At 42.1% G+C, this 26,068-nt stretch overlaps 3 protein-coding genes across 7 annotated transcripts in view; 2 read left to right on the forward strand and 1 right to left on the reverse strand.

Moving 5' to 3' along the window:
• The window catches only part of LOC109398247 (protein phosphatase 1L), a 325,961-nt gene that overhangs the window by 274,641 nt on the left and 25,252 nt on the right, over nucleotides 1-26,068 (reverse strand). The window lies entirely within an intron of this gene.
• Nucleotides 1-26,068, forward strand: part of LOC109419769 (dedicator of cytokinesis protein 9) — a 306,880-nt gene that overhangs the window by 42,630 nt on the left and 238,182 nt on the right. The gene's annotated exons all lie outside the window — the stretch shown is intronic.
• On the forward strand, nucleotides 2,497-9,606 carry LOC134287682 (uncharacterized). The gene is made up of 2 exons (XM_062850125.1): nucleotides 2,497-3,062; nucleotides 5,541-9,606. Exon 2 carries the CDS (start codon nucleotides 5,990-5,992, stop codon nucleotides 7,973-7,975), a length of 1,986 nt encoding a protein of 661 aa, XP_062706109.1. The 5' UTR covers nucleotides 2,497-3,062; nucleotides 5,541-5,989; the 3' UTR covers nucleotides 7,976-9,606.

A 26,068-nucleotide genomic window follows, 5' to 3' on the forward strand; every position in this document is an offset into this window, starting at 1 on the left:
GTATATCTCTAGACTCTCAGCAACGTCCAATTTCCAAGGTGAAGTTACATTTCGCAAAATTTGAATATCTTCTGTAGTTACAGGGTGGCCCTCCTCAAAGACATGTTCAGCAACTTTCGACCTGAAATCGTATTCCAAACCTCTATTCACTGTCCTCTGCGCCTTTCCCACCTCCGCCATATGTTCCCTGAATCTAACCTCCAAAGACCGTTTTGTTTGACCAACGTAGACCTTATCACAATGGGAGCAACTGATTTTGTAAACGCCAGCCTTGTTTAGGGTGTTGACCGGATCCTTCGTAGAGCCTAATGAAGTCTTCAACTGATTGCTTCTGCTAGAAAATACTAAATCGATCCCGAAATTTCTGAACCTAGAACGTAAATTATTAGTGATGTGTTGATCGAAGGGGACTGATACTCGCTTCAAAGATTCTGAAATAGGGGTAAGAGTTGTTAGGGATCCTCGATATCGCAACCTCTCCTTTTTGTCAATGATGGCCTGAATTGTCCTCTCCTTATATCCGTTGATTTTCGCTGTTTCGAATATGTGAGTGAGTTCCTTATTCTTTCCGTCATCGCTTAGAGGTAGAGTCTGCATTCGGTGAACCATGTGGTGAAAAGCTGCCATCTTATGTTGGAAGGAGTGATTCGACGAATAGGGGATGACACGCATGGTATTGGTAGGTTTCCTGTAAATCTCGAATTCGAACGACGAACTGTCTTCCCTCTTAACTAATAGATCCAAAAATGGAAGTTTTCCCTCCTTTTCTTCCTCGTGAGTGAACCTGATATCCTTATGTACATTGTTGATGACCTCTAGAACCTTAGATAAAGCTTCCCGTTTGATCACACTGAAAATATCGTCGACATACCTCCACCATTTCTCCGGAAGTAAACCTTGCTCCTTAAGCTTGGTTTCTAAATTTGCCATGAAAAGCTCGCATAAAAATGGGGATAGGGGATTTCCCATGGGGGCACCTTTGGTCTGCTTGTAGAACTGTCCACGGAATTGGAAGTAATTCTCATCCATGCACAGTCTGGCCAAACGTAAATAAGTCCTAACTTTTCCTTTCCAAGCTGCGTCAGACTTTTGGGGTAGTAACCAATCCTCGAGAAGATTAAGAGCATCCTTTACAGGGACACTTGGGAATAGTGCTGCGACGTCGAAAGAAACCATAATCTCGTCCTCCTTGATGGTTCCTGATTCCAACAACTTTTGGGTGAATTCCTGAGTGTTTTTGACCGAACTGGTGGGGAAGGGTTTTGGCATACTTTGGAACTCTTGAACTAACCATTTAGCCAATTTGTGGGTAGGGGATCCTTCAGCTGAAATAATCTCTCGCATCTCTTGACCGGGTTTGTGAATTTTAGGAAGACCTTTGATCCGCGGAAGAATGGGATTTGCTTCCTTCAAACGAGCCTCTCCGATGATGGGTTTACAGTCTTTCAGAGTCTTGTCTGTCAGCCTTATTAGTCCGGGTAGTGGATCTACTCGTAGATGTCTGTATGGTCCTTCGTTTATCTTCTTCTCCATCTGTTCGTCGTAGTCCTTCTTGTCCATAATAACAACCGCGTTACCTTTGTCTGCCTTCATGTAGTATACTGGTTTCTTTTTAAGTTCCGTTACAATCCTTGTCTCATCTGAATTTACCTTACTGCGCTGTCCTGTTTTGATGGCGTCTGCTACGATGTCCCTGGCTGTATTTTGGTCTTTGATGTTAACGTTCTGTGTGATCGCTGTTTCCATGTCCACGATGATCTGTTCCACGTCTGGCTTCGAAGTAACCGCATATCCTAACCCCTTATTGAGGTGTGTCAATTGTTCCTCTGTGAACTGTTGCGTCGAACGGTTTACAACGAATCCTTCAATGGGTTGAACCATCGGAATTGGAGTGTGGGTGTCCTTTGCCGCTCTGGTCTCGTTTCGTAGATTCGTCAGCTTCTTTTTGTGTAGTCGTCTCTTCCTGTCTGCTTCACATTCCTCTGCTCGCTTTACCTTGGTGAGGAACAATGGGAAACCTTCCGGATATTCGTTGGCCAACTTTAAGTGCAGGGAATAGCACTTAAGTGTCGCAGGGAATAGCACGGAGGTGGGAAAGGCGCAGAGGACAGTGAATAGAGGTTTGGAATACGATTTCAGGTCGAAAGTTGCTGAACATGTCTTTGAGGAGGGCCACCCTGTAACTACAGAAGATATTCAAATTTTGCGAAATGTAACTTCGCCTTGGAAATTGGACGTTGCTGAGAGTCTAGAGATATACAAACAGGTACCTAACACGCTGTTGAATAAGGATCAAGGCAATGGAAGTTCGTGGCTTTTCAAATTATTACCCCCTAAGCACTCTCGTATGGCGTGCGTCTCATAATGTACCTGTGATACATGAACTTTGTTTACCTATCCTGTGCTGGAGGGAAATGTACCTATTCGGTGGTAGAGGGAAATTATACCTATTCTATGGTGGAGGTTAATATAGATATAAATTTTTGCATGCTCGGGAAAAAAAAAAAAAAAAAAAAAAAAAAAAAAACTACCTAGATTAAGCTACCTATTATTTTTACCTATGATGTATGAGACGTGTAGAATGCGATGGATCTCTTCAGTCGAGTCAAGTACAAGACACTGAAGACGACCTTACAGTTGAGGTCGAAATACGTATCTGTCAAAGGATGCAAATTCTTAGTGGAATTCAAAGGAACCGTACTTAACCCGATTTTCTTTTATTTACAGATATTCCCCTAACAAGCCCAGGTTAATCATCATCATCATGGCTACCAAGCGGACGGAGTTATTTCATCGATTTGAAGAGATCCATCATCAGCATTCAGAAGGACGTGGCATTTCTGAAGAAATGTCAAAAGGAGAAACTAACACCCGTTAGTCATAGGATTAAGGTCAAGAAGCACATCCCACCCAGCGTCACCAGGAAGGCCGAAGCAGAGTACATCGCAGACACCATCAAACGCCACTACACCAAGTTGGACAAGCTGACACTTAAGTGCTATTCCCTGCACTTAAAGTTGGCCAACGAATATCCGGAAGGTTTCCCATTGTTCCTCACCAAGGTAAAGCGAGCAGAGGAATGTGAAGCAGACAGGAAGAGACGACTACACAAAAAGAAGCTGACGAATCTACGAAACGAGACCAGAGCGGCAAAGGACACCCACACTCCAATTCCGATGGTTCAACCCATTGAAGGATTCGTTGTAAACCGTTCGACGCAACAGTTCACAGAGGAACAATTGACACACCTCAATAAGGGGTTAGGATATGCGGTTACTTCGAAGCCAGACGTGGAACAGATCATCGTGGACATGGAAACAGCGATCACACAGAACGTTAACATCAAAGACCAAAATACAGCCAGGGACATCGTAGCAGACGCCATCAAAACAGGACAGCGCAGTAAGGTAAATTCAGATGAGACAAGGATTGTAACGGAACTTAAAAAGAAACCAGTATACTACATGAAGGCAGACAAAGGTAACGCGGTTGTTATTATGGACAAGAAGGACTACGACGAACAGATGGAGAAGAAGATAAACGAAGGACCATACAGACATCTACGAGTAGATCCACTACCCGGACTAATAAGGCTGACAGACAAGACTCTGAAAGACTGTAAACCCATCATCGGAGAGGCTCGTTTGAAGGAAGCAAATCCCATTCTTCCGCGGATCAAAGGTCTTCCTAAAATTCACAAACCCGGTCAAGAGATGCGAGAGATTATTTCAGCTGAAGGATCCCCTACCCACAAATTGGCTAAATGGTTAGTTCAAGAGTTCCAAAGTATGCCAAAACCCTTCCCCACCAGTTCGGTCAAAAACACTCAGGAATTCACCCAAAAGTTGTTGGAATCAGGAACCATCAAGGAGGACGAGATTATGGTTTCTTTCGACGTCGCAGCACTATTCCCAAGTGTCCCTGTAAAGGATGCTCTTAATCTTCTCGAGGATTGGTTACTACCCCAAAAGTCTGACGCAGCTTGGAAAGGAAAAGTTAGGACTTATTTACGTTTGGCCAGACTGTGCATGGATGAGAATTACTTCCAATTCCGTGGACAGTTCTACAAGCAGACCAAAGGTGCCCCCATGGGAAATCCCCTATCCCCATTTTTATGCGAGCTTTTCATGGCAAATTTAGAAACCAAGCTTAAGGAGCAAGGTTTACTTCCGGAGAAATGGTGGAGGTATGTCGACGATATTTTCAGTGTGATCAAACGGGAAGCTTTATCTAAGGTTCTAGAGGTCATCAACAATGTACATAAGGATATCAGGTTCACTCACGAGGAAGAAAAGGAGGGAAAACTTCCATTTTTGGATCTATTAGTTAAGAGGGAAGACAGTTCGTCGTTCGAATTCGAGATTTACAGGAAACCTACCAATACCATGCGTGTCATCCCCTATTCGTCGAATCACTCCTTCCAACATAAGATGGCAGCTTTTCACCACATGGTTCACCGAATGCAGACTCTACCTCTAAGCGATGACGGAAAGAATAAGGAACTCACTCACATATTCGAAACAGCGAAAATCAACGGATATAAGGAGAGGACAATTCAGGCCATCATTGACAAAAAGGAGAGGTTGCGATATCGAGGATCCCTAACAACTCTTACCCCTATTTCAGAATCTTTGAAGCGAGTATCAGTCCCCTTCGATCAACACATCACTAATAATTTACGTTCTAGGTTCAGAAATTTCGGGATCGATTTAGTATTTTCTAGCAGAAGCAATCAGTTGAAGACTTCATTAGGCTCTACGAAGGATCCGGTCAACACCCTAAACAAGGCTGGCGTTTACAAAATCAGTTGCTCCCATTGTGATAAGGTCTACGTTGGTCAAACAAAACGGTCTTTGGAGGTTAGATTCAGGGAACATATGGCGGAGGTGGGAAAGGCGCAGAGGACAGTGAATAGAGGTTTGGAATACGATTTCAGGTCGAAAGTTGCTGAACATGTCTTTGAGGAGGGCCACCCTGTAACTACAGAAGATATTCAAATTTTGCGAAATGTAACTTCACCTTGGAAATTGGACGTTGCTGAGAGTCTAGAGATATACAAACAGGTACCTAACACGCTGTTGAATAAGGATCAAGGCAATGGAAGTTCGTGGCTTTTCAAATTATTACCCCCTAAGCACTCTCGTATGGCGTGCGTCTCATAATGTACCTGTGATACATGAACTTTGTTTACCTATCCTGTGCTGGAGGGAAATGTACCTATTCGGTGGTAGAGGGAAATTATACCTATTCTATGGTGGAGGTTAATATAGATATAAATTTTTGCATGCTCGGGAAAAAAAAAAAAAAAAAAAAAAAAAAAAAAAAAAAAAAAAAAAAAAACTACCTAGATTAAGCTACCTATTATTTTTACCTATGATGTATGAGACGTGTAGAATGCGATGGATCTCTTCAGTCGAGTCAAGTACAAGACACTGAAGACGACCTTACAGTTGAGGTCGAAATACGTATCTGTCAAAGGATGCAAATTCTTAGTGGAATTCAAAGGAACCGTACTTAACCCGATTTTCTTTTATTTACAGATATTCCCCTAACAAGCCCAGGTTAATCATCATCATCATGGCTACCAAGCGGACGGAGTTATTTCATCGATTTGAAGAGATCCATCATCAGCATTCAGAAGGACGTGGCATTTCTGAAGAAATGTCAAAAGGAGAAACTAACACCCGTTAGTCATAGGATTAAGGTCAAGAAGCACATCCCACCCAGCGTCACCAGGAAGGCCGAAGCAGAGTACATCGCAGACACCATCAAACGCCACTACACCAAGTTGGACAAGCTGACACTTAAGTGCTATTCCCTGCACTTAAAGTTGGCCAACGAATATCCGGAAGGTTTCCCATTGTTCCTCACCAAGGTAAAGCGAGCAGAGGAATGTGAAGCAGACAGGAAGAGACGACTACACAAAAAGAAGCTGACGAATCTACGAAACGAGACCAGAGCGGCAAAGGACACCCACACTCCAATTCCGATGGTTCAACCCATTGAAGGATTCGTTGTAAACCGTTCGACGCAACAGTTCACAGAGGAACAATTGACACACCTCAATAAGGGGTTAGGATATGCGGTTACTTCGAAGCCAGACGTGGAACAGATCATCGTGGACATGGAAACAGCGATCACACAGAACGTTAACATCAAAGACCAAAATACAGCCAGGGACATCGTAGCAGACGCCATCAAAACAGGACAGCGCAGTAAGGTAAATTCAGATGAGACAAGGATTGTAACGGAACTTAAAAAGAAACCAGTATACTACATGAAGGCAGACAAAGGTAACGCGGTTGTTATTATGGACAAGAAGGACTACGACGAACAGATGGAGAAGAAGATAAACGAAGGACCATACAGACATCTACGAGTAGATCCACTACCCGGACTAATAAGGCTGACAGACAAGACTCTGAAAGACTGTAAACCCATCATCGGAGAGGCTCGTTTGAAGGAAGCAAATCCCATTCTTCCGCGGATCAAAGGTCTTCCTAAAATTCACAAACCCGGTCAAGAGATGCGAGAGATTATTTCAGCTGAAGGATCCCCTACCCACAAATTGGCTAAATGGTTAGTTCAAGAGTTCCAAAGTATGCCAAAACCCTTCCCCACCAGTTCGGTCAAAAACACTCAGGAATTCACCCAAAAGTTGTTGGAATCAGGAACCATCAAGGAGGACGAGATTATGGTTTCTTTCGACGTCGCAGCACTATTCCCAAGTGTCCCTGTAAAGGATGCTCTTAATCTTCTCGAGGATTGGTTACTACCCCAAAAGTCTGACGCAGCTTGGAAAGGAAAAGTTAGGACTTATTTACGTTTGGCCAGACTGTGCATGGATGAGAATTACTTCCAATTCCGTGGACAGTTCTACAAGCAGACCAAAGGTGCCCCCATGGGAAATCCCCTATCCCCATTTTTATGCGAGCTTTTCATGACAAATTTAGAAACCAAGCTTAAGGAGCAAGGTTTACTTCCGGAGAAATGGTGGAGGTATGTCGACGATATTTTCAGTGTGATCAAACGGGAAGCTTTATCTAAGGTTCTAGAGGTCATCAACAATGTACATAAGGATATCAGGTTCACTCACGAGGAAGAAAAGGAGGGAAAACTTCCATTTTTGGATCTATTAGTTAAGAGGGAAGACAGTTCGTCGTTCGAATTCGAGATTTACAGGAAACCTACCAATACCATGCGTGTCATCCCCTATTCGTCGAATCACTCCTTCCAACATAAGATGGCAGCTTTTCACCACATGGTTCACCGAATGCAGACTCTACCTCTAAGCGATGACGGAAAGAATAAGGAACTCACTCACATATTCGAAACAGCGAAAATCAACGGATATAAGGAGAGGACAATTCAGGCCATCATTGACAAAAAGGAGAGGTTGCGATATCGAGGATCCCTAACAACTCTTACCCCTATTTCAGAATCTTTGAAGCGAGTATCAGTCCCCTTCGATCAACACATCACTAATAATTTACGTTCTAGGTTCAGAAATTTCGGGATCGATTTAGTATTTTCTAGCAGAAGCAATCAGTTGAAGACTTCATTAGGCTCTACGAAGGATCCGGTCAACACCCTAAACAAGGCTGGCGTTTACAAAATCAGTTGCTCCCATTGTGATAAGGTCTACGTTGGTCAAACAAAACGGTCTTTGGAGGTTAGATTCAGGGAACATATGGCGGAGGTGGGAAAGGCGCAGAGGACAGTGAATAGAGGTTTGGAATACGATTTCAGGTCGAAAGTTGCTGAACATGTCTTTGAGGAGGGCCACCCTGTAACTACAGAAGATATTCAAATTTTGCGAAATGTAACTTCACCTTGGAAATTGGACGTTGCTGAGAGTCTAGAGATATACAAACAGGTACCTAACACGCTGTTGAATAAGGATCAAGGCAATGGAAGTTCGTGGCTTTTCAAATTATTACCCCCTAAGCACTCTCGTATGGCGTGCGTCTCATAATGTACCTGTGATACATGAACTTTGTTTACCTATCCTGTGCTGGAGGGAAATGTACCTATTCGGTGGTAGAGGGAAATTATACCTATTCTATGGTGGAGGTTAATATAGATATAAATTTTTGCATGCTCGGGAAAAAAAAAAAAAAAAAAAAAAAAAAAAAAAAAAAAAAAAAACTACCTAGATTAAGCTACCTATTATTTTTACCTATGATGTATGAGACGTGTAGAATGCGATGGATCTCTTCAGTCGAGTCAAGTACAAGACACTGAAGACGACCTTACAGTTGAGGTCGAAATACGTATCTGTCAAAGGATGCAAATTCTTAGTGGAATTCAAAGGAACCGTACTTAACCCGATTTTCTTTTATTTATCTTTTTTAGGGTTAAAAGGTACAAAACTGACTACACTCATTCGAAGAGGGTATTCTGCTTAGAGGGTTCGAAAAGTCGGCACAAGATAGAAAGAACTAGTTAAAGATGTCCAAAGGAACTCCCGCTAGATTCTCACAAGGAAGAGCTCTCTTGAACATCTGGAAGATTTAAGAAGAAACTCAGGAGAGCATCCAGAAAGAACTACTAGAAGATTCCCAGAATAAAACTCTTATAATATACCCAGAAGGCAATCCCAGAGAAGTTCCAAAGGTGACTGCGAAAGAAATGAAGAATAACCTTCATGAGGACTCCAAGAAGTCATGGATGAATTCCAGAAGAAACTTCCTCGGAAATAAAAATAAATCCTGCTGGATTCCTAGAATAATCTCCTGTAGGAATCCCATAAGGAACTCCTGGAGGAGTCCTGAAAGGAGCACGTGATAAAGTTCCTGGATGGATCCCAAAACGATATCCTGGAAGTATGCTGAAAGAAGGAATTCTTTGAAGAATTCCAGAAGATTCTTCTAATGAAATCCCAGAAAAGTTTTAAGATGGATCACAAGAAAAGACCTTATACCAGAAAAACTCATTAAGAAATCCAAGAAGGAATCCAAGCAACTCATTTAGGTATACCAATGAAAATTCTTTATCAAATCCTACAAGATAATCATTAAGTAATTTGCAAGATAATCATTAAGAGTATTCTAGAATAATAAAAACTCCTAGAGGAACCCGTGAAGATATTTCTGGAGGAATTTCAGAAGAAACTCATGACTTCTGATAGAACTTCTTATAGAAATTCCGAAGGGATTCACAGACAATCCTCTAGATTTTCCGAAGGAACTTCTGGAAAGATTTGAAGACGATCTTCACTAATTCAGGAATTTGTGATTTTGAAAAACAGTGATAAGTTTAAATGACAACTTTTTTCAGAACTTTTGCTTGGGTAGCCAGTACTAAATTCACGTGTTGTTAAGAGAGAGTCACTGTTCTACAATGTGTAGGTGCATTCAACCGATTCAATCAATATAAATTTCACCAGTTTGCGCTAACATCAATACCTTTCGCTGAATGGTCAACGGGTGGTGAACCCCGCTTGATTGGATAACGTAAGCAAAAGAGTACTTTTCACTTTCCGAAGATGAAAATTGTAAACGAAGGGCGGATGGATGGACAGATGGGTGGAAGCGTGCTTGCAATGATAATCACCGGACCAACCGGTCCTGAGGACAGCATGCTCAATTAACACGCGAGAGAGTGACCGTACAATGAAACCAAACCGCACATTTTTTTTTTTTTTTTTGACTCAGTAATAATTTCAAGCTTCAAACAACAGGTTTCATTCCTACAAACACCCCTTCCACCTGCAATTAGCACACAAAGTGGAGCAGACACCAGTGAATCGCCACATCAAAGGGATCAGATGCAGATTATCCAACCCAGAGAACCACAATGGAAGAAACTCCTCTCATCCTCTCATCCCCCTCAGGAAGCCAAACCAGGATAATAGCTGCCGCCGCCACCAGCCGACAGCATGGTTTTTGCGCTGTCTGCCAGCCAGATTCTGCCTGTTTTGTGGTTTTTGGATATCTAATTATACAAAACCGAACTAATTGCACTCATTTCGGACTGACGAGCCCAAGGGTTCAGCTTTTTTTTCTCGACGCCCTAATAGACCCACGCCATCACCACGATCATCATCACCAATCATCAACGACGTCCTGATGGTCGTCATCATCGTGAGAGAAAGAACCATGGTTCTTCGTTTCCAACCTGAATGAATCCATCGGCAAGCGCAGGATTCAAATTAACAAAAACTGATGCTTGGATGGGACGTCTGGTGTACGGAGTTGTTGAGGAACGAGATTGGACAAACAAATTTTCGAGCGCATCATTTCCGCTTGCCACACAATAAGGAGGAATGTTGCAAGCTCACGTTGTTGTTGGGTACTCGCCTCGCTTGCTCGCTGCACTTTGCAGCCATGCTTTGCTTTGATTGTTATAGCACCCCACCAACCACTTTGAATATCCTATGCTGGCTGGCTGCATCATCGCTCTTCACGAGTGGATCATAATGTTCCTCCTCGGCGAAGGAAGGAAACAATGCACAGTGTTGCAAATGTGCTGGAATTTTGGTAAAAAAAATCATCGATGTTCAAGGAATTTTCTTGGTTGGAAAATGTAATTTGGTTATTGCCAATTTCCATACACTGGAAACTTTATTGAGGTAAAATTTTTAGTTACTTTACTGGGTGCATAATTGATCGGTCAGTAGGTCGACTCTAGAGGCACGTTCTCCTCCATTTGGGATTTGTGCCATCAAATTGATCGGACAAACATTTTCATACAAAAATACCAATTTTGAGATGCTGTAGTAACTATGGTTTGCTTTGATGAACTGAGCTCACATTTTGACGCGGAACAACAAATATGCTGAATTTTGTGATAAATCTAGACGAACATTTGAAAAGGGCACATCTGATTTGCGTAAACAAACATGTTTTTGTCTCTGTAGGGCCCATCTGCATCCACCCATGCACATCGACACCCTTATCAGAAAGAGTGTCCTTCAAGCTATCTGGTCAGGGTGTTGATGTGCGTGGGTGGATGCAGATGGGCCCTACAGAGACAGAAACATGTATGTTTACAAAAATCAGATAGGCCCTTTTGAAATGTTAATCTACAAATATTTTCGTTCTGGGCATGGTAAGGCAACAATAATGTGAAAAAGTGTTCGGACAGTGCCAGGCATGTGAATCCCTCTGTAAGGCACTGTCCATGAACTATGTGAACCATGACGTAAACTTAATTTGGGGATCTCATTTTTATGGCCTTCCGAATATCCAATTCTTCAGCAATCAATCCGAATATCCGAAAGTCAGATTAAATCGTTATTCGTTTTTCGTAATCCGCTGCCCTTCTTTAGTTTCATGCTTGAGGCTTAACAAGGGCGAAATTATGAAGATGTTAATAATTAGTATAAATTGTCACCTATATGGTTTAGTATTATGTAATTTACACAGCGTATTCTGTGTATCCTCGCCTTTGACGTTTTCCAATCGATACCGAGCTGGTTTTATTGCTGATGTTCTTTGTTGTGTTGTGATATAGCTCAAATCAATCTTCAGCATAAAATAACAGCAACGATCAATCTTTGCAGACTTATGCAAAATGGTACAGCCCAAGTGGCCTTAGAACCTTACTTTCGTAAGGGGAATTCATATCTAGGAAACCTTGTGGACCCGGTGTTTGCTACTTTCAGTCAAAATAAAATGGCAAATTTGCGTGTCATGCCTCAAGCCTGTGTGCTTATCAACAACGCAATCGTTGCTACACTCGTCACTGAATCAACCAGCAGAGATGTATGTGCTGTCACAATTGATGTATCCGTTGGAAGCCTCAACAGGAAATACGTTTAATGTTTGGTTTATTTGCCGCATGATAAACCATCCCCTGCGGATGCTTTCAAATAAATAATCGCATACTGTACTTCAAAAGGTCATCCGCACAGGCAGAACTCAGTCTTGCGGATGAAGAAGCGCCAGCAGGAAGAACGAGATCGCGAAGCGATGGAAAACCTGTACCGCGCTAAGGGCACACGAAAGTGCTACGAGAAGCTGAACCGCACGCGCAGAGGCTTTGTGCCACAAGCCGACATGTGCCGAGATAATCACGGGAATATTCTCACGAGCGAGCGTGAGGTGGTCGAGAGGTGGCGGCAGCATTGCGATGAGCACCTCAATGGTGACGTTGCAAGTATCGAAGGTGGCGCGGGTACAGATCTAGGAGTACGTGCGAAGGACGAAAGATTTCCAGCCCCTAACCTCCAAGAGATTGAAGAGGAGGTTAACCGGTTGAAAACAACAAAGCCGCTAGAGCAGATCAACTACCAAGCGAGTTACTAAAACACGGTGGAGAAGCACTGGTGAGAGCACTACACTGGGCCATTACCAAGATCTGGGAGGAAGAAGTATTACCGGAGAAGTGGATGGAAGGTATCGTGTGTCCCATCTACAAAAAGGGCGATATGTTGGATTGCGGAAACTATCGCGCGATCACACTACTAAACGCTGTCTACAAGGTATTCTCTCAAATTTTATGCCGCCGTCTATCACCGATTGCAAGAGAGTTCGTGGGGCAATATCAGGCTGGATTCATGGGTGAACGCGCTACACCGGACCAGATGTTCGCCATCAGCCAGGTGTTGCAGAAATGTCACGAATACAACGTGCCCACACATCACTTGTTCATCGATTTCAAATCGGCGTACAATGGATCGAGAACAGCTATGGCAGATCATGCACGAATACGGATTCCCGGATAAACTGATACGATTAATCAAGACGACGATGGATCGATGGTCGTGAGGCAAGGTGATGGTCTTTCGTGCTTGCTGTTCAACATTGCGTTAGAAGGTGTAATAAGAATAGCGGGGATAAACACGAGTGGGACGATTTTCACGAAGTCCGTTCAGCTGCTTGGTTTCGATGATGATATTGATGTAATAGCTCGTAAATTTGAGACGATGGCGGAAACGTACATCCGACTAAAGATTGAAGTCAGGCGAATCAGGTAGTCATTAATGTGTCGAAGACAAAGTACATGATGGCAAGGACTCCAGGGAGGAATCAGTTGTGTGGATATCACTAGTTGTGTGGATGAACCTGAGGTCTTCTCTTGCAGTTTATGATTCTAGTTTCGGCGCGGAATATTGTAACTATAGGATCGATTGCTCCTTCCAAATCCCCTGGGGCAGATTGGATTTATTCTAGGGGAAATTGCCTATTCTCGGCCGTTTTGTTCTCTTCGTCTTTGGGGGTTTTTTGAAACCTATTGAACTCAGAGTTGGTCTCAAATCCTTCCCAACTAAGCTGAATTATATGGCAAAGTTTCAGGCAATTTGGCTGACAAAAACCCCCCATGACGAAGAGAACAAACCTGCCGATAATACCCATTGTCACCCTATTTCGCTTCAGAAAGGATTTGATTATTTCGGCGTTTTGAATAAACTACTTGTTTGATATTTTGCTACAGAGCATATTCCCAAATCTTGGTGGGATGTTACTGTAAAGTTTATTCCGAAAGTGGGCCGTACGTCGCACGAAGAAGCAAAGAGCTTCAGATTAATCAGTTTGACCTCGTTTCTTATGAAATTCTTAGAACGCATTGTCGATCATCACATCCGCGATGTTCATCTGGCCAACGTGCCTCCAGTCTGGTTATTCCACTGTGACTCTTTCATACAAAGTTGTTCACGATATGGAGAAAGTATCCACTCAAAAACAATCTTACTTGGGTATTATCTTAGATATCGAGGGTGCTTTTGATAACGTGCCTTTCGATGCCATATTGGGAGCCACACGGGATCATGGTATATCTCCAATGATTTCCAATTAGATTTACCAAATGCTCAAAAAACCGACATCTCTTCTCGACATTGCGTCAAGCAGCGATTAGGAAATTGAGTGTTTGTGGATGCCCCCAAAAGGAAGTCTTATCACCAGTTTCGTTGAATCTCGTAGCAGATACACTAATGAGGCAACTCAATAACATCGAATTTCCTGCTTATGGTCTTCACTACCTAACGTTGTTAGTCGGTGTTTTCGACCTTTCGGTAAATCGGAGTAAAATATCTATTGTGCTTTTCACGGAAAGGCGAAACCGTAATGGCGTTTGATCTTTGCGTCTTTTTTGGATTCTAAAATCAATGTGATTCAGCAGGTATAGTACGATGGAGTCATTCTTGATACCAACCCAAGTAACAATTCCATTGCTGATTGGTTTTGTTTGATTTTTATTACGGTTTTTTTATAGCAATAGCCAAAACTCACAATTTTATGACTACTTTTATCAAAACCATTGATGAAAGCTTTTATAGCATTCTTGAAGTTATTAATAAAACCAAAATTCAAGAGTAAACAAAACTCTTCATTATTACCGTTTTAAAGCAGAACCAGAAATCTCAAAAGATGGCATTCCATTTGATTAGGAACGACATCTGTTGGTAGCTAGGCAAAAGTTATGGCCATCTTGCTTACGTTCGACTTTTTCCAATTATGGATGTCGCTATATTGGAGAATTAGAGAACATGAAAGGAAAAAATATATTTGGTGATGATAATATTGACCATTTTCGATGCGCATTAATTTTTTGCGGCTACAATCCTAATCTTCACGGTAAAATCGAATGCGCATAAGTCACAGTAACTTCTAAAATATTACTTTGAAATTATCGCTTTTCACTTGCAATGATTTTCCTCCTGAACTTTTCATGACAATGAAGGAACTTTCCTGCACCTTTGGATTCAATCAGGATTGAAAAAATAATGATGATGATCTGTCAAACAAAACACATGGTCATCATCGAGGGTGGACAATTTTTAAACACAGTTTTAAAACAGTTTTATTGCTACTCTTAATACGGTTCGCAAAACCTCTTCGAGAGTGGTCAATGTAGCCGGGAGATGCTCTTAAAGAGGTGATCAAGGGGTTTTGATGTACTCAGATCAAAAAAAGAGTGTAAAATTCTGTAAAATATGATGTACATAATTGGAGCATGGGATCCACAGAAATTTACATGACATAACATGTAAATGTCATGAAATATCATGTAAACTTCCATTATATGTCATGTAATTCAGCATGACTCAGAATTATTAATTCAACAAATTTAGACGATATATCATGTAAACCATCATATTATGAAGTTTACATAACTAAAATGAAATCTACATGACGTGTTAACCGTGTCAACGTGTTATTATTTTTATCTGTGTATGATTCAGTTTTATTGGAAGTTGGTTGCGAAAATCTCTTATAGAGCACAATAAAACTTAAAATGTCACTTAGGAAATTTTCCTGGACACTCCCTTTTGAGTTCAAAATCAAAGAAGCTTGATTCTGAAGCCCAAATATACCAAATGGATGCACTCATCTGTTGTTCGACCAGCATTGGTTTATGGATGTCATGTATTGTGGCAAAAGGGCAAGTGAGAACATTCCAATCAAAATTAGTTTATTTCCAAAGGATGTGTTTGATGGCGATGTCTGGAGCGTTCTCTCAAATCCCACATCAGCGCTCGTAGTTCTCTTTGACGTTACCCCACTACACATTCATGTTAAACAAGAAGCTCGTCCCACTCGTGTTTATCCCCGCTCTCCTTATTACACCCTCTAAAGCAATGTTGAACAGCAAGCACGAAAGACCATCACCTTACCGTAACCCTCTGCGAGATTCGAAGGGACTCGAGAGTGTCCCTGATACTCGAACTACGCACATCACTCGATCCATCATCGCCTTGATCAACCGTATCAGTATATCCGGGAATCCGTATTCGTGCATAATCTGCCATAGCTGTTCTCGATTGATTGTATCATACGCCGATTTGAAATCGATGAACAAGTGATGTGTGGGCACGTTGTATTCGCGGCATTTCTGCAACACCTGGCGGATGGCGAACATCTGGTCCGGTGTAGCGCGTTCACCCATGAATCCAGCCTGATATTGCCCCACGAAATCTCTTGCAATCGGTGATAGACGGCGGCATAAAATTTGAGAGAGTTTCTTGTAGACAGCGCTCAGTAGTGTGATCGCGCGGTAGTTCCCGCAATCCAACTTGTCGCCCTTTTTGTAGATGGGACACACGATACCTTCCATCCTTTCCACTGGTACTACTTCCTCCTCCCAAATCTTGGTAATGACTCAGTGTAGTGCTCTCATCAGTGTTTCTCCACCGTATTTTAGAAGCTCGCTTGGTAGTTGATCTGCTCCAGCGGCTTTATTGTTTTTCAACCGGTAAACCTCCTCCTCAATCTCATGGAGGTCAGGGGCCGGAAGTATTTCGTCCTGTTCACATACTCCAAGATCTGTTACCACGCCACCTTCGGTACTTACAACGTCGCCATTGAGGTGCTCATCGTAATGCTGCCGCCACCTCTCGACCACCTCACGCTCGCTCGTGAGAATATTCCCGTGATTATCTCGGCACATCTCGGCTTGTGGCACAAAGCCTCAGCTCGAGCGGTTCAGCTTCTCGTAGAACTTTCGTTCTACGAGAACGAAACGCGGTACAGCTCTTCCATCGCTTCGCGATCTCGTTCTTCCTGCTGGCGCTTCTTCATCCGGAAGACTGAGTTCTGCCTGTTCTGCGCCTGTTTGTAACGTGCCTCATTCGCTCTCGTACGGTGTTGCAGCATTCTCGCCCATTCTCGTTTTTCAACTGTTCACATTCGCCGTCGTACCAGTCGTTTCTGTGATTCGGAGTTGCAAACCTAATGCTGTAGCCGAGGTACTACCTATGGCGGATCGAATGTCCCTCCAGCCATCTTCAAGTGTAGCTGCGCCAAGCTGCTCTTCCGTTGGTAGGGCCACTGCTAACTGCTGCGCGTAGTCTTGAGCCACTTCTACGTTACGCAGCTGCTCGATGTTGAGCCGCGGCGTTCGACTTCGACGCGTGGTGATAACTGTCGAAAGTTTTGAGCGCATGTATACAGCGACTAAGTAGTGATCCGAATCTATATTCGCACTGCGGTATGTGCGGACGTTGGTGATATCCGAGAAGAATTTACCGTCGATTAGAACGTGGTCGATTTGGTTTTCTGTTTGGTGGTCGGGTGATCTCCAGGTGGCTTTGTGAATATCTTTGCGGGGGAAGAAGGTGCTTCGGACTACCATACCACGGGTGGCTGCAAAGTTTACGCAACGCTGGCCGTTATCATTCGATACGGCGTGCAGGCTGTTTCGCCCGATTACCGGTCTGTACATTTCCTCCCTTCCTACCTGTGCGTTCATGTCGCTGACAACGATTTTCACGTCACGCGGCGAGCAACCATCGTATGTTTGCTCTAACTGCGCGTAGAACGCTTCTTTCTCGTCATCGGGTCTCCCTTCGTGTGGGCAGTGGACGTTGATGATGCTGTAGTTGAAGAAACGGCCCTTTACTCTCCACATGCACATCCTTGCGTTGATTGGCTGCCACCCGATCACACGTTACCGCATCTTGCCCAACACTATAAATCCTGTTCCCAGTTCATTGGTGGTGCCACAGCTTTGGTAGAAGGTAGCCGCTCGATGCCCGCTTTTCCACACTTTCTGTCCAGTCCAATAAAGTTCCTGCAACGCCACGATGTCGAAGTTGCGGGGATGTAGTTCGTCGTAGATTATCCTGTCACATCCTGCGAAACCTAGTGACTTGCAATTCCATGTTCCAAGTTTCCAATCGTAGTCCTCATTTCGTCGCGTGGGTCTTTGCCGATTGTATCGAGTCGTATTTTCTCCTATGTTATTCGCAATGGGGATTTTTACGGGTGGCTTATTGGGCCTACGCCAACACTCCTGTCTCGCCGGAGGGCCATCGTGCCAGTTCTGTTTAACGTCCCAACCAACACTGGGACGACCACGTTGATGGGGCAACCACCTCGGATCTAGATGGGCGTGGTGCAGCGTTTCTTACTCAGCCGCTGGATGCCAGAACAGACGCTGTTTGAGCCACACCTCCTTGGTGAACAGACGTACCTCCTCAATCTAGCTGAAGTCAGAAGGACAACAGTGCCCAGGCTGCACTACCAGCTAAGCACACAACTCTTAGCTGGCGGTCTTTGTCATCACTTGACCCGTGGAAGCATGAGGTAGGAACTTGTGAGGACCAGAGCTATATTGGACGCTCTCCTTATCGACTCACCGTTTTGCAGCCCTTTTGCTCAGGTAAGCATTTCTAAAATTATTATTTTCAATATGCCAAAAATAACTGAAGAAAGTACGGCATTTTTCTTAGATTCTGCAGAAAAAAAAATAACAAGGAAGGATATGGAAAATGTCGAGGAAAAAAAATCTACACAATTCAAAATGAATTTTTAAGGATTCGTACAAAATTCAAGTTCGGTTTAAATTTTTCAACAAAGTTCTTAGAAAAATGTATTGCTAATGCATCTTGGAAGTAGGAACTTCTGTGGACTTTCCCAACAGTTTTGTTGCATCATACAATTCCAAATGCTTCGTGAACCCACTAGATACATTGCCAAGTAAATAAATTGAACGTTATGGATGTTCACAAGATTTATTTAAATTTCTGTCCACAGCAGCGCAGCACTGTGCACCGCGGCAGTGTTGCTAAATACACGACTCAATTCGTAGATATTCAATGGCCCCTCACACATTACAGTTTCGATCGATTTACCCACCCTTCCCGTCAGTATCTGGATCGTTCAATGCTTCAACCGATGCAACAAAGGGATGCACTTTGCGCTTGTGGCGGGTGCTTATAATTACATTGTACGTTGCGAAAGGTTATTATAATGAGGTAAATCTGTTTTTGCTCATTGGCGCGATACCACCACACAAAAGAAACCTGTCCTTTCAGAGGAACCTGGCTGGAGGAAGAAGGTTCACCCAACATTCAATTCAAACAACAAGCCAAGTATAAAATGTGGATCGACGAAAGGGACCTATGGTAAGCGGGATGGATGGTGATTACCAACCACCACGCTGCACTGAGCCGTTGAGCCAATATCGACCGATGATGACGATGGCGGCGACGATGAAGCTCTCTCTGAGATGCATAAAGAAAACAATCTGCAGTTCTGGTGTGAGCATTATCTGCGATGAAGAGTTCGATTCGGTCCCCATCCCTGGCTGCCTCGAGTGCAATCAACCGCATGCATGGGACGCTGGGATGGGAAACGCGTGGAACTCGAGCGAGAGATAACGGCAACGTGCGGATGATTTAAATGCATCGAACAATAATTATTTATTGCACATTTTTCATCTTTTTTTCTGACGTTCATTATTGATTTTAATTGGAAAGGTATTAACAACGTATGCAAATTCCTTGTAACGAGAAGAAATGTTTTCGGCACGTGATAATTATGTCGGATTTTTACCCCGAAACGAGTTTTCTTTGGAAAATTTGTATAATTACAGACGCTCATAAATTCACAGTGTGCAAGTAACGTGGATCACTTTAAAACATAGCTTTTATACTGGTGGGATCTGGTGCTAGATCTGAAGAACTTTAAAGCATTCCGCTCCCTCCTGCATCGTAGGATGAAAGTGTTGGGTTAAATCTCCTCGGAACAATCATTATCATTATCGCGATGATGGTTGGCGAGTGAGACGAATGATTCGAACAATACGATGCAGCAGATCGACGCTTGCAGAGATGAAGGAACCATCTTCCGTCAACAATATAACTTAAGGACGATGATGGTAGTGTGGGGCTGGCTGAATACTTGCTGAGCTTAATTGGATGCTTGCCGGGATAATTATGACGTTGTTTCTATCGAGCGAAAAAATATCAAACTGTTCATCTGTTTCTTCTTCTTGTAAAAACAAAAGAAATGTTTCAGAAGAATTGTATCAATTTTGGGGTTCTACGCATTTTTACGAATTTTAAGCTGGTACAGTTGAAACAGCTCATATGGTAAGCGCGGGCTGCAAAACGGTTAGTCGATAAGAAGAGCGTCCAACATAGTTGTGGTCCTCACAAGTTCCTACCTCATGCTTCCAGGGGTCAAGCGATGACAAAGACCGCCAGCTAAGAGTTGTGTGCTTAGCTGGTAGTGCAGTCTGGGCACTGTTATCCTTCTTACTTCAGCTAGATTGAGGAGGTATGACCCGAGCATCTGTTCACCAAGGAGGTGCGGCTCAAACAGCGCCTGTTCTGGTATCCAGCAGCTGAGTATGGAATGCGCCTCCACCGGAAGCTTTACCTAAGGTGGGAGCCCCACCACTGTGGGTAGGGGAGCTTAGGCCACTGTTGTCGAAACCCAAATATCATTATAGGGTAAACTGGCACAACAAGTCAATAAGGCAGAAGCGAAGTCGAACATTGGAGAACACAGATTAGCGTCGGGTCATATTCTGCTATACTCTGCTATACTCTGCATATCGAATATTATGCACATTCTTATGAAGAAGGTTGTTCTTTGTGTTATGCCAAACGGTATTATGCCAAATGACCATTATGCCAAATGGCCATTATGCCAAATGGCATTATGCCAAACGGCGTTATGCCAAATGGCATTATGCCAAATGGGGAAGAGCCCTCTGCCCTACGAGGTAAACACACTCCTCGCAACCGTAGAGTTGGTTTCTTGCTCAACGCTCAAGCCCACGCTGCGCTCATGAAGTGGGAACTTATTAACGAGAGGATAAGGGGCTGTCCATAAACCACGTGGTCATTTTTTTGGGACTTTTCAAAACACCCCCCCCCCCCCCCCCCCCCCCCGCGTGGTCATTAGTCCATACAAAATTTTTTATTTGTCCATACAAAATGGTCATTGGCCGAACCCCCACCCCCCCCCCCTCCCAATGACCACGTGGTTTATGGACAGCCCCTAATTGTGACCAGAATCAAAACACGGGTTCGAAACTTTACCTTGATCCAATGTTACGCGCCAATCGATACTGCCGAATTTCAAGACACAGAGAACTTTTACAGTCAACTGAATAATGTCGTGGATAAGATTCCAAAAGATGATATCAAGATCCTCATAGGCGACTTCAACGTGAAGGTTGGTTCCGACAAATCGGATCGTGAGCACGTCATGGGAATCCATGGCTAAGGAGAAATGAGCGAAAACGGTGAGCTGTTCGCAGAGTTTTGTGGCAACAATGACATGGTGATTGGAGGATTGCTCTTTCCCCATCGATTAGTGCACAAAGTGACATGGTTCTCCAGTGATCGCGTTACGGAAAATCAAATCGACCACATCTGCATCAGCCGGAAATGGAGACGGAGCCTTCTTGATGTGCGGAACAAACGTAGCACCGACATTGCTTCCGATCATCATCTCCTAATCGGCTGGATCCGGCTGCGCATAGCGAGGATCCACCGACAGGAGAAAAAAATTGGGCGCCGGCTCAACACACGCTGACTGGAATACGCTGTGCTGAAGAACCGTGTTGTGGATGTACCGGATGGTAGAAGCGTAGAAGATCAATGGAGCACCATCAAGAACGCCTTCATCGCCACCGGTGAGAAAAATTTTGATGAGCTACGCATCCAGAGTAAGCAGTGGATCACAGACGGCACCAGGAGGAAGATAGAGGGGGGATTTTTTTATCATCGTACAATTTGGCCGAATGGTATCAGATTTTCAAGAAACTTTTTCCACAGGAAGGGCTCATGGATATATGAACAAAAAAAAAAAATTGGAAAAAAAATCAGGTTCGCCTATTTTCCCGGAAAACTCAGGTGGAAATTGTTTGTTTCCCATGACACTACTTACTTTGAAAAATCATAACTCAAGAACGAAACATTGTAGAAGCAAAGTTCTTTTTAGAAAATGAAAGCAAATTTTCTCAGAAATCAAAAACAAAATATGAACTGGAAAAAGTTTTCCACAAAATTTTCCACAGTTGAGAAAATTCGTAAAAAAAGAAGCCAAAAAAATTATGCCCGAACTCGTGAAAAATTTTCAAAAAATATTTTTGAGAAGATTATTTTATAAGCTTTAATCGCTGAATTTTTTGGAATGCACTTTTTTTTCGTTTTTGAGTTATGGCCAATTTTGTTGAAAAATGTTCAAATGGGCAATATAAGCGTTTTTTTTTTAAATCATAACTCAAGAACGAAGCATCGTAGAACTAAAGTTTTGTAACGAAAATAAAAGCAAATTTTCTCAGGAATCCAAAAAAAAATATGAAAAAGCCAAAAAAAACATGTCCGAATTCGCGGAAAACTTTAAAAACATTTTTTTGAGATGGTGATTTCATAAGCTTTGATCGCTGAAATTTTTCGAATGCACTTATTTTCTTTCCTGAGTTATGGCCAATTTTGTGGAAAATGACCATGTAAGCCTATATTATATGGCCATTTTTCACAAAATTGGTCATAATTCAGGAATGAGAAAAAGTGCATTTCAAAAAATTCAGCGATCAAAGCTTATGAAATTTCCCTTTCAAAAATATTTTTTTGAAAATTTTCCTCGAGTTCGGGTATAGTTTGTCCGGCTTTTCTTTATAAATTCTCTCAACTGTGGAAAAAATTGTGGACAACTTTTTCCACTTCATATTTTTTTTTTTTTTTGATTTCTGAGAAAATTTGCTTTCATTTTCACTAAAAAAACTTTGTTTCTACGATGCTTCGTTCTTGAGTTATGATTTTTGAAAAAAAACTTATATGGCACATTTGGACATTTTCAACAAAATTGGCCATAACTCAAAAGCGATAAAAAAGTGCATTCTTAAAATTTCAGCGATTAAAGCTTATGAAGTAATCTTCTCAAAAATATTTTTTCGAAAATTTTCCACGAGTTCGGACATAGTTTTTGCCGGCTTTCTTTACGAACTTTTTCAACTGTGAAAAGTTGTGTGGAAAACTTTTTTCAGTTCACATTTTTTTTGGATTCCCAGAAGACTTGCTTTAATTTTCTGAATTTTTTTTTTCTACGATGCTTCGTTCTTGAGTTATAAATTTAAAAGTAAGTAGTGTCAGGGGAAAATAGGAGGATATGGTTTATTACGGATATTTTCAATTATACAAATTTTGGGGACAAAATTTAATTTTATTTGAATTAGAATTAGATTAGTTCCGGGAGAACAGGCGTTCATATATCCATGAGCCCTGCATGAGGAAAAAGTTTCATGAAAATCTGAGATTCTTCAGCCCAAACCCGTGGTAATAAAAAAAATCCCCACGGGCGAAGGAACGCCATAGCCACACGATAGAGTGAGCGAAAACACGGGGAGCCGAAGTTGTAGCTCGTCAGCGCTATTCGGCTCTCGAGAAGGCAGTGAAACGCTCATTTATGCGAGACAAAATAGCGTGGGCGGACCCTCTAGTTGACGAAGTCGAGAAAGCCGCAATTATCGGTGACATTCGTCTCCTCTACGATGTCCAGTAGGCCTGTCCATCTATTCAAAAATGTTCTCTGATTCTCAAGTCCACCCCCATATTTTGATTGGCATCCTAAAAGAAGTAGCTGGTCAAAATTTCAGCCAAATCCATTGAAATTAAGAGGTGCATCAAATCAATTTTGTGTTTTTCGACTATTTTTGAACTTCAAAAAATCATAACTACCCTAAAACATGTCAAAACTTAATTCTTTCGGCAGAAATTGAAAGCTATACTTGTTTGCTACAACTTCTCCGAACAACGTGAGCCAAAAAAGGTGTAATTATCACATTTGGATCAGAAAAACCTTAAAAAATTGATTTTTTGATAGATTTCGTTCTGGAACACCCTAATATACGATATAAGTTTGATATCTAAAAACGGCATCATATTCTCTCATGTTTTTTGGTTATTTGCTTCTTTGACACCAATGCTGTAAGAGTTGAGCAAAAAATATTAAAATTCGGGAAAGCCAAATGTGGCCTAAAACTAGCTTTTTGGAGGCAATCACGCTGTGGCGCGAAATTGTAGTGAACGTAGTAGCTTTGCTTCCTCGTAGTTTGCCTTGGCTACCCCCTACCACGGGTGATAACAAACAAGCGTGATGACAGGTGTTGGCTATCATATCAGTGCTGACGCGATGCCACTTTTGCGTGCCAAAGCATGATTGCACCCGAAAAGCTTGTTTTTAGGCCACATTTGGCTTTCACGAATTTTAGTAATTTTTGCTCAACTCCTACAGCATTGATGTCAAAGAAGCAAATAACCAAAAAACATTGGAGAATATGATGCCGTTTTGAAAAATCCAACTTATTACGTATATTAGGGTGTTCCAGAACGAAATCTATCAAAAAATCAACTTTTTCCGGTTTTTCTTATTACAAATGTGATAATTACACATGTTTTCTTCAATTTTATTGGCACACGTTGTTCGGAGAAGTTGTAGCAAACAAGTATAGCTTTCAATTTCTGCCGAAAGAATTAAGTTTTGACATGTTTAAATGACATTGTCCAGGGATGCCATATATGCAGATTTATCTGTATTATACAGATGTTTTAGTATCCCTATTTTATTTTTTGTATGGGGTACAGATTTTTTGAAAAGATTGATATAGATTTTTCAAAAAAATATCTAGCATCCCTTACGATGTCTCACGTCGCCTTCCCAAGCAGAGGAAAATATCAAATTCATAACAACAGATTCACATAGTCTGTTTTTATATCATATTGTGTTATTATTAACTTATCAAAGTTTTACTTTTTTATAACATGTTTTGTTGGGCAATCTATTTTTGTTATGATCAAGTTATTGAGATTTATCCACTGAATAACAGTTCAACAATATACTTTGTTGTATACCAAGTTTTGTTATTATTCTACTATTGAAAATGTGCAAATATGTGATGAACTATAACACAACAATAACAAGTTTTCAATTTCATTGCAAAACTCATTGTTATTAAGTTATTATTGAATCCAACAAAACATATCATGGTCTTCCAGGAACATTTTTTTTGTTATAATTTTTTGTTATTTTGCCACTTATGACAGACACGTTTATAACATAATAAGATATGTCAATAACACAAAAAATACTGATTCCATTATACAGTTTTTTTTTTTTATCTAGTTCGTTTATTTGGGGCTCAATCGCGTATAACGCTTTACGGAGCCAAGAATCTTTCTTTGTACTTAATAGTATACATTATACAGAGTAATAACTTTTTAATGATATCTGTTAGTAATGGGTGGAAGCCAGGGTACTCGTGGCAGCTCGAGGTTAGAAGGTCACATTTTGAGGGATGGACAGGGTAAGGATTGGGCCAAAGGTTTCACTGCTGCTCATCCGGGGGTGAATCGCATCTTGCTAGCGTATTCGGTGCCTTGTGGTGTTGGTACCAACTTGTTGTGGGACTTGGTTTTCCGGATGGCCAGGAGCAGCTTGGTAACACAAAGAGGACAAAACAGAGAAAAAAAAACTGGAGAAGAAAACACAAGCAAATTAAACTTTTATACCAGCAGAGTGAAGAAAGTCGAAAATACATCCCATGTATGTGACATCGCGGGTCCCCAACACATCTCTCACAAGAACAAAGGGTTGTCTACCTCGGGCCTCAAGGGTATCCAAAAGTAGCGCTCTGGAGGCGTCATTATCCGGGCATTGCCAAACTACGTGGTCGATGTCATCATAACCGGAACCGCACTTAGTACAAACATTGCTCAACGCGAGGTTAATCCTGTGTAAATGCGCGTCTAGCGAGTAATGGTTGGACATAAGTCTTGACATCACGCGAATGAAATTGCGACTTACATCCAGACCATACCACCACACTCGCAAAGAAACATTAGGAATAATGGAATGTAACCACCGTCCCAGCTGGCCATCTCGCCAATCATTTTGCCAACTTTGAAGAGAACTCTGGCGAACAAAATGGAAAAATTCATCATGTGAAATTCTTCTATCATAGATCTCACCTTCCTGTGCGCCCACCTTTGCGAGAGAGTCCGCCTTCTCATTGCCATAAATTGAGCAATGTGAGGGGACCCATACAAAGGTAATCTTGTATGATCTTTCGACCAGTGCACCCATCTGCTCCCTTATTTTTGTAAGAAAGTAAGATGAATGTTTTACAGGTTTCATCGACCGGAGTGCCTCAATCGAACTAAGGCTATCCGAGAAGATGAAGAAATGGTCTACGGGCATGTTGGAAATCATCCCCAAAGCGAAGTTGATTGCTGCCAGCTCAGCAACATAAACCGAACAAGGTTCCTGAAGTTTGCGGAAGGCGGTGAAATTTTCATTGAAAACACCGAAACCAGTGGATCCATTTATGCGAGACCCATCAGTGAAGAATCTCTTACAGGAATTGACATTTTGGTACTTTTCGT

The sequence above is a fragment of the Aedes albopictus genome, chromosome 2 (genome assembly GCF_035046485.1).
Source record: "Aedes albopictus strain Foshan chromosome 2, AalbF5, whole genome shotgun sequence".
Taxonomy (NCBI): domain Eukaryota; kingdom Metazoa; phylum Arthropoda; class Insecta; order Diptera; family Culicidae; genus Aedes; species Aedes albopictus.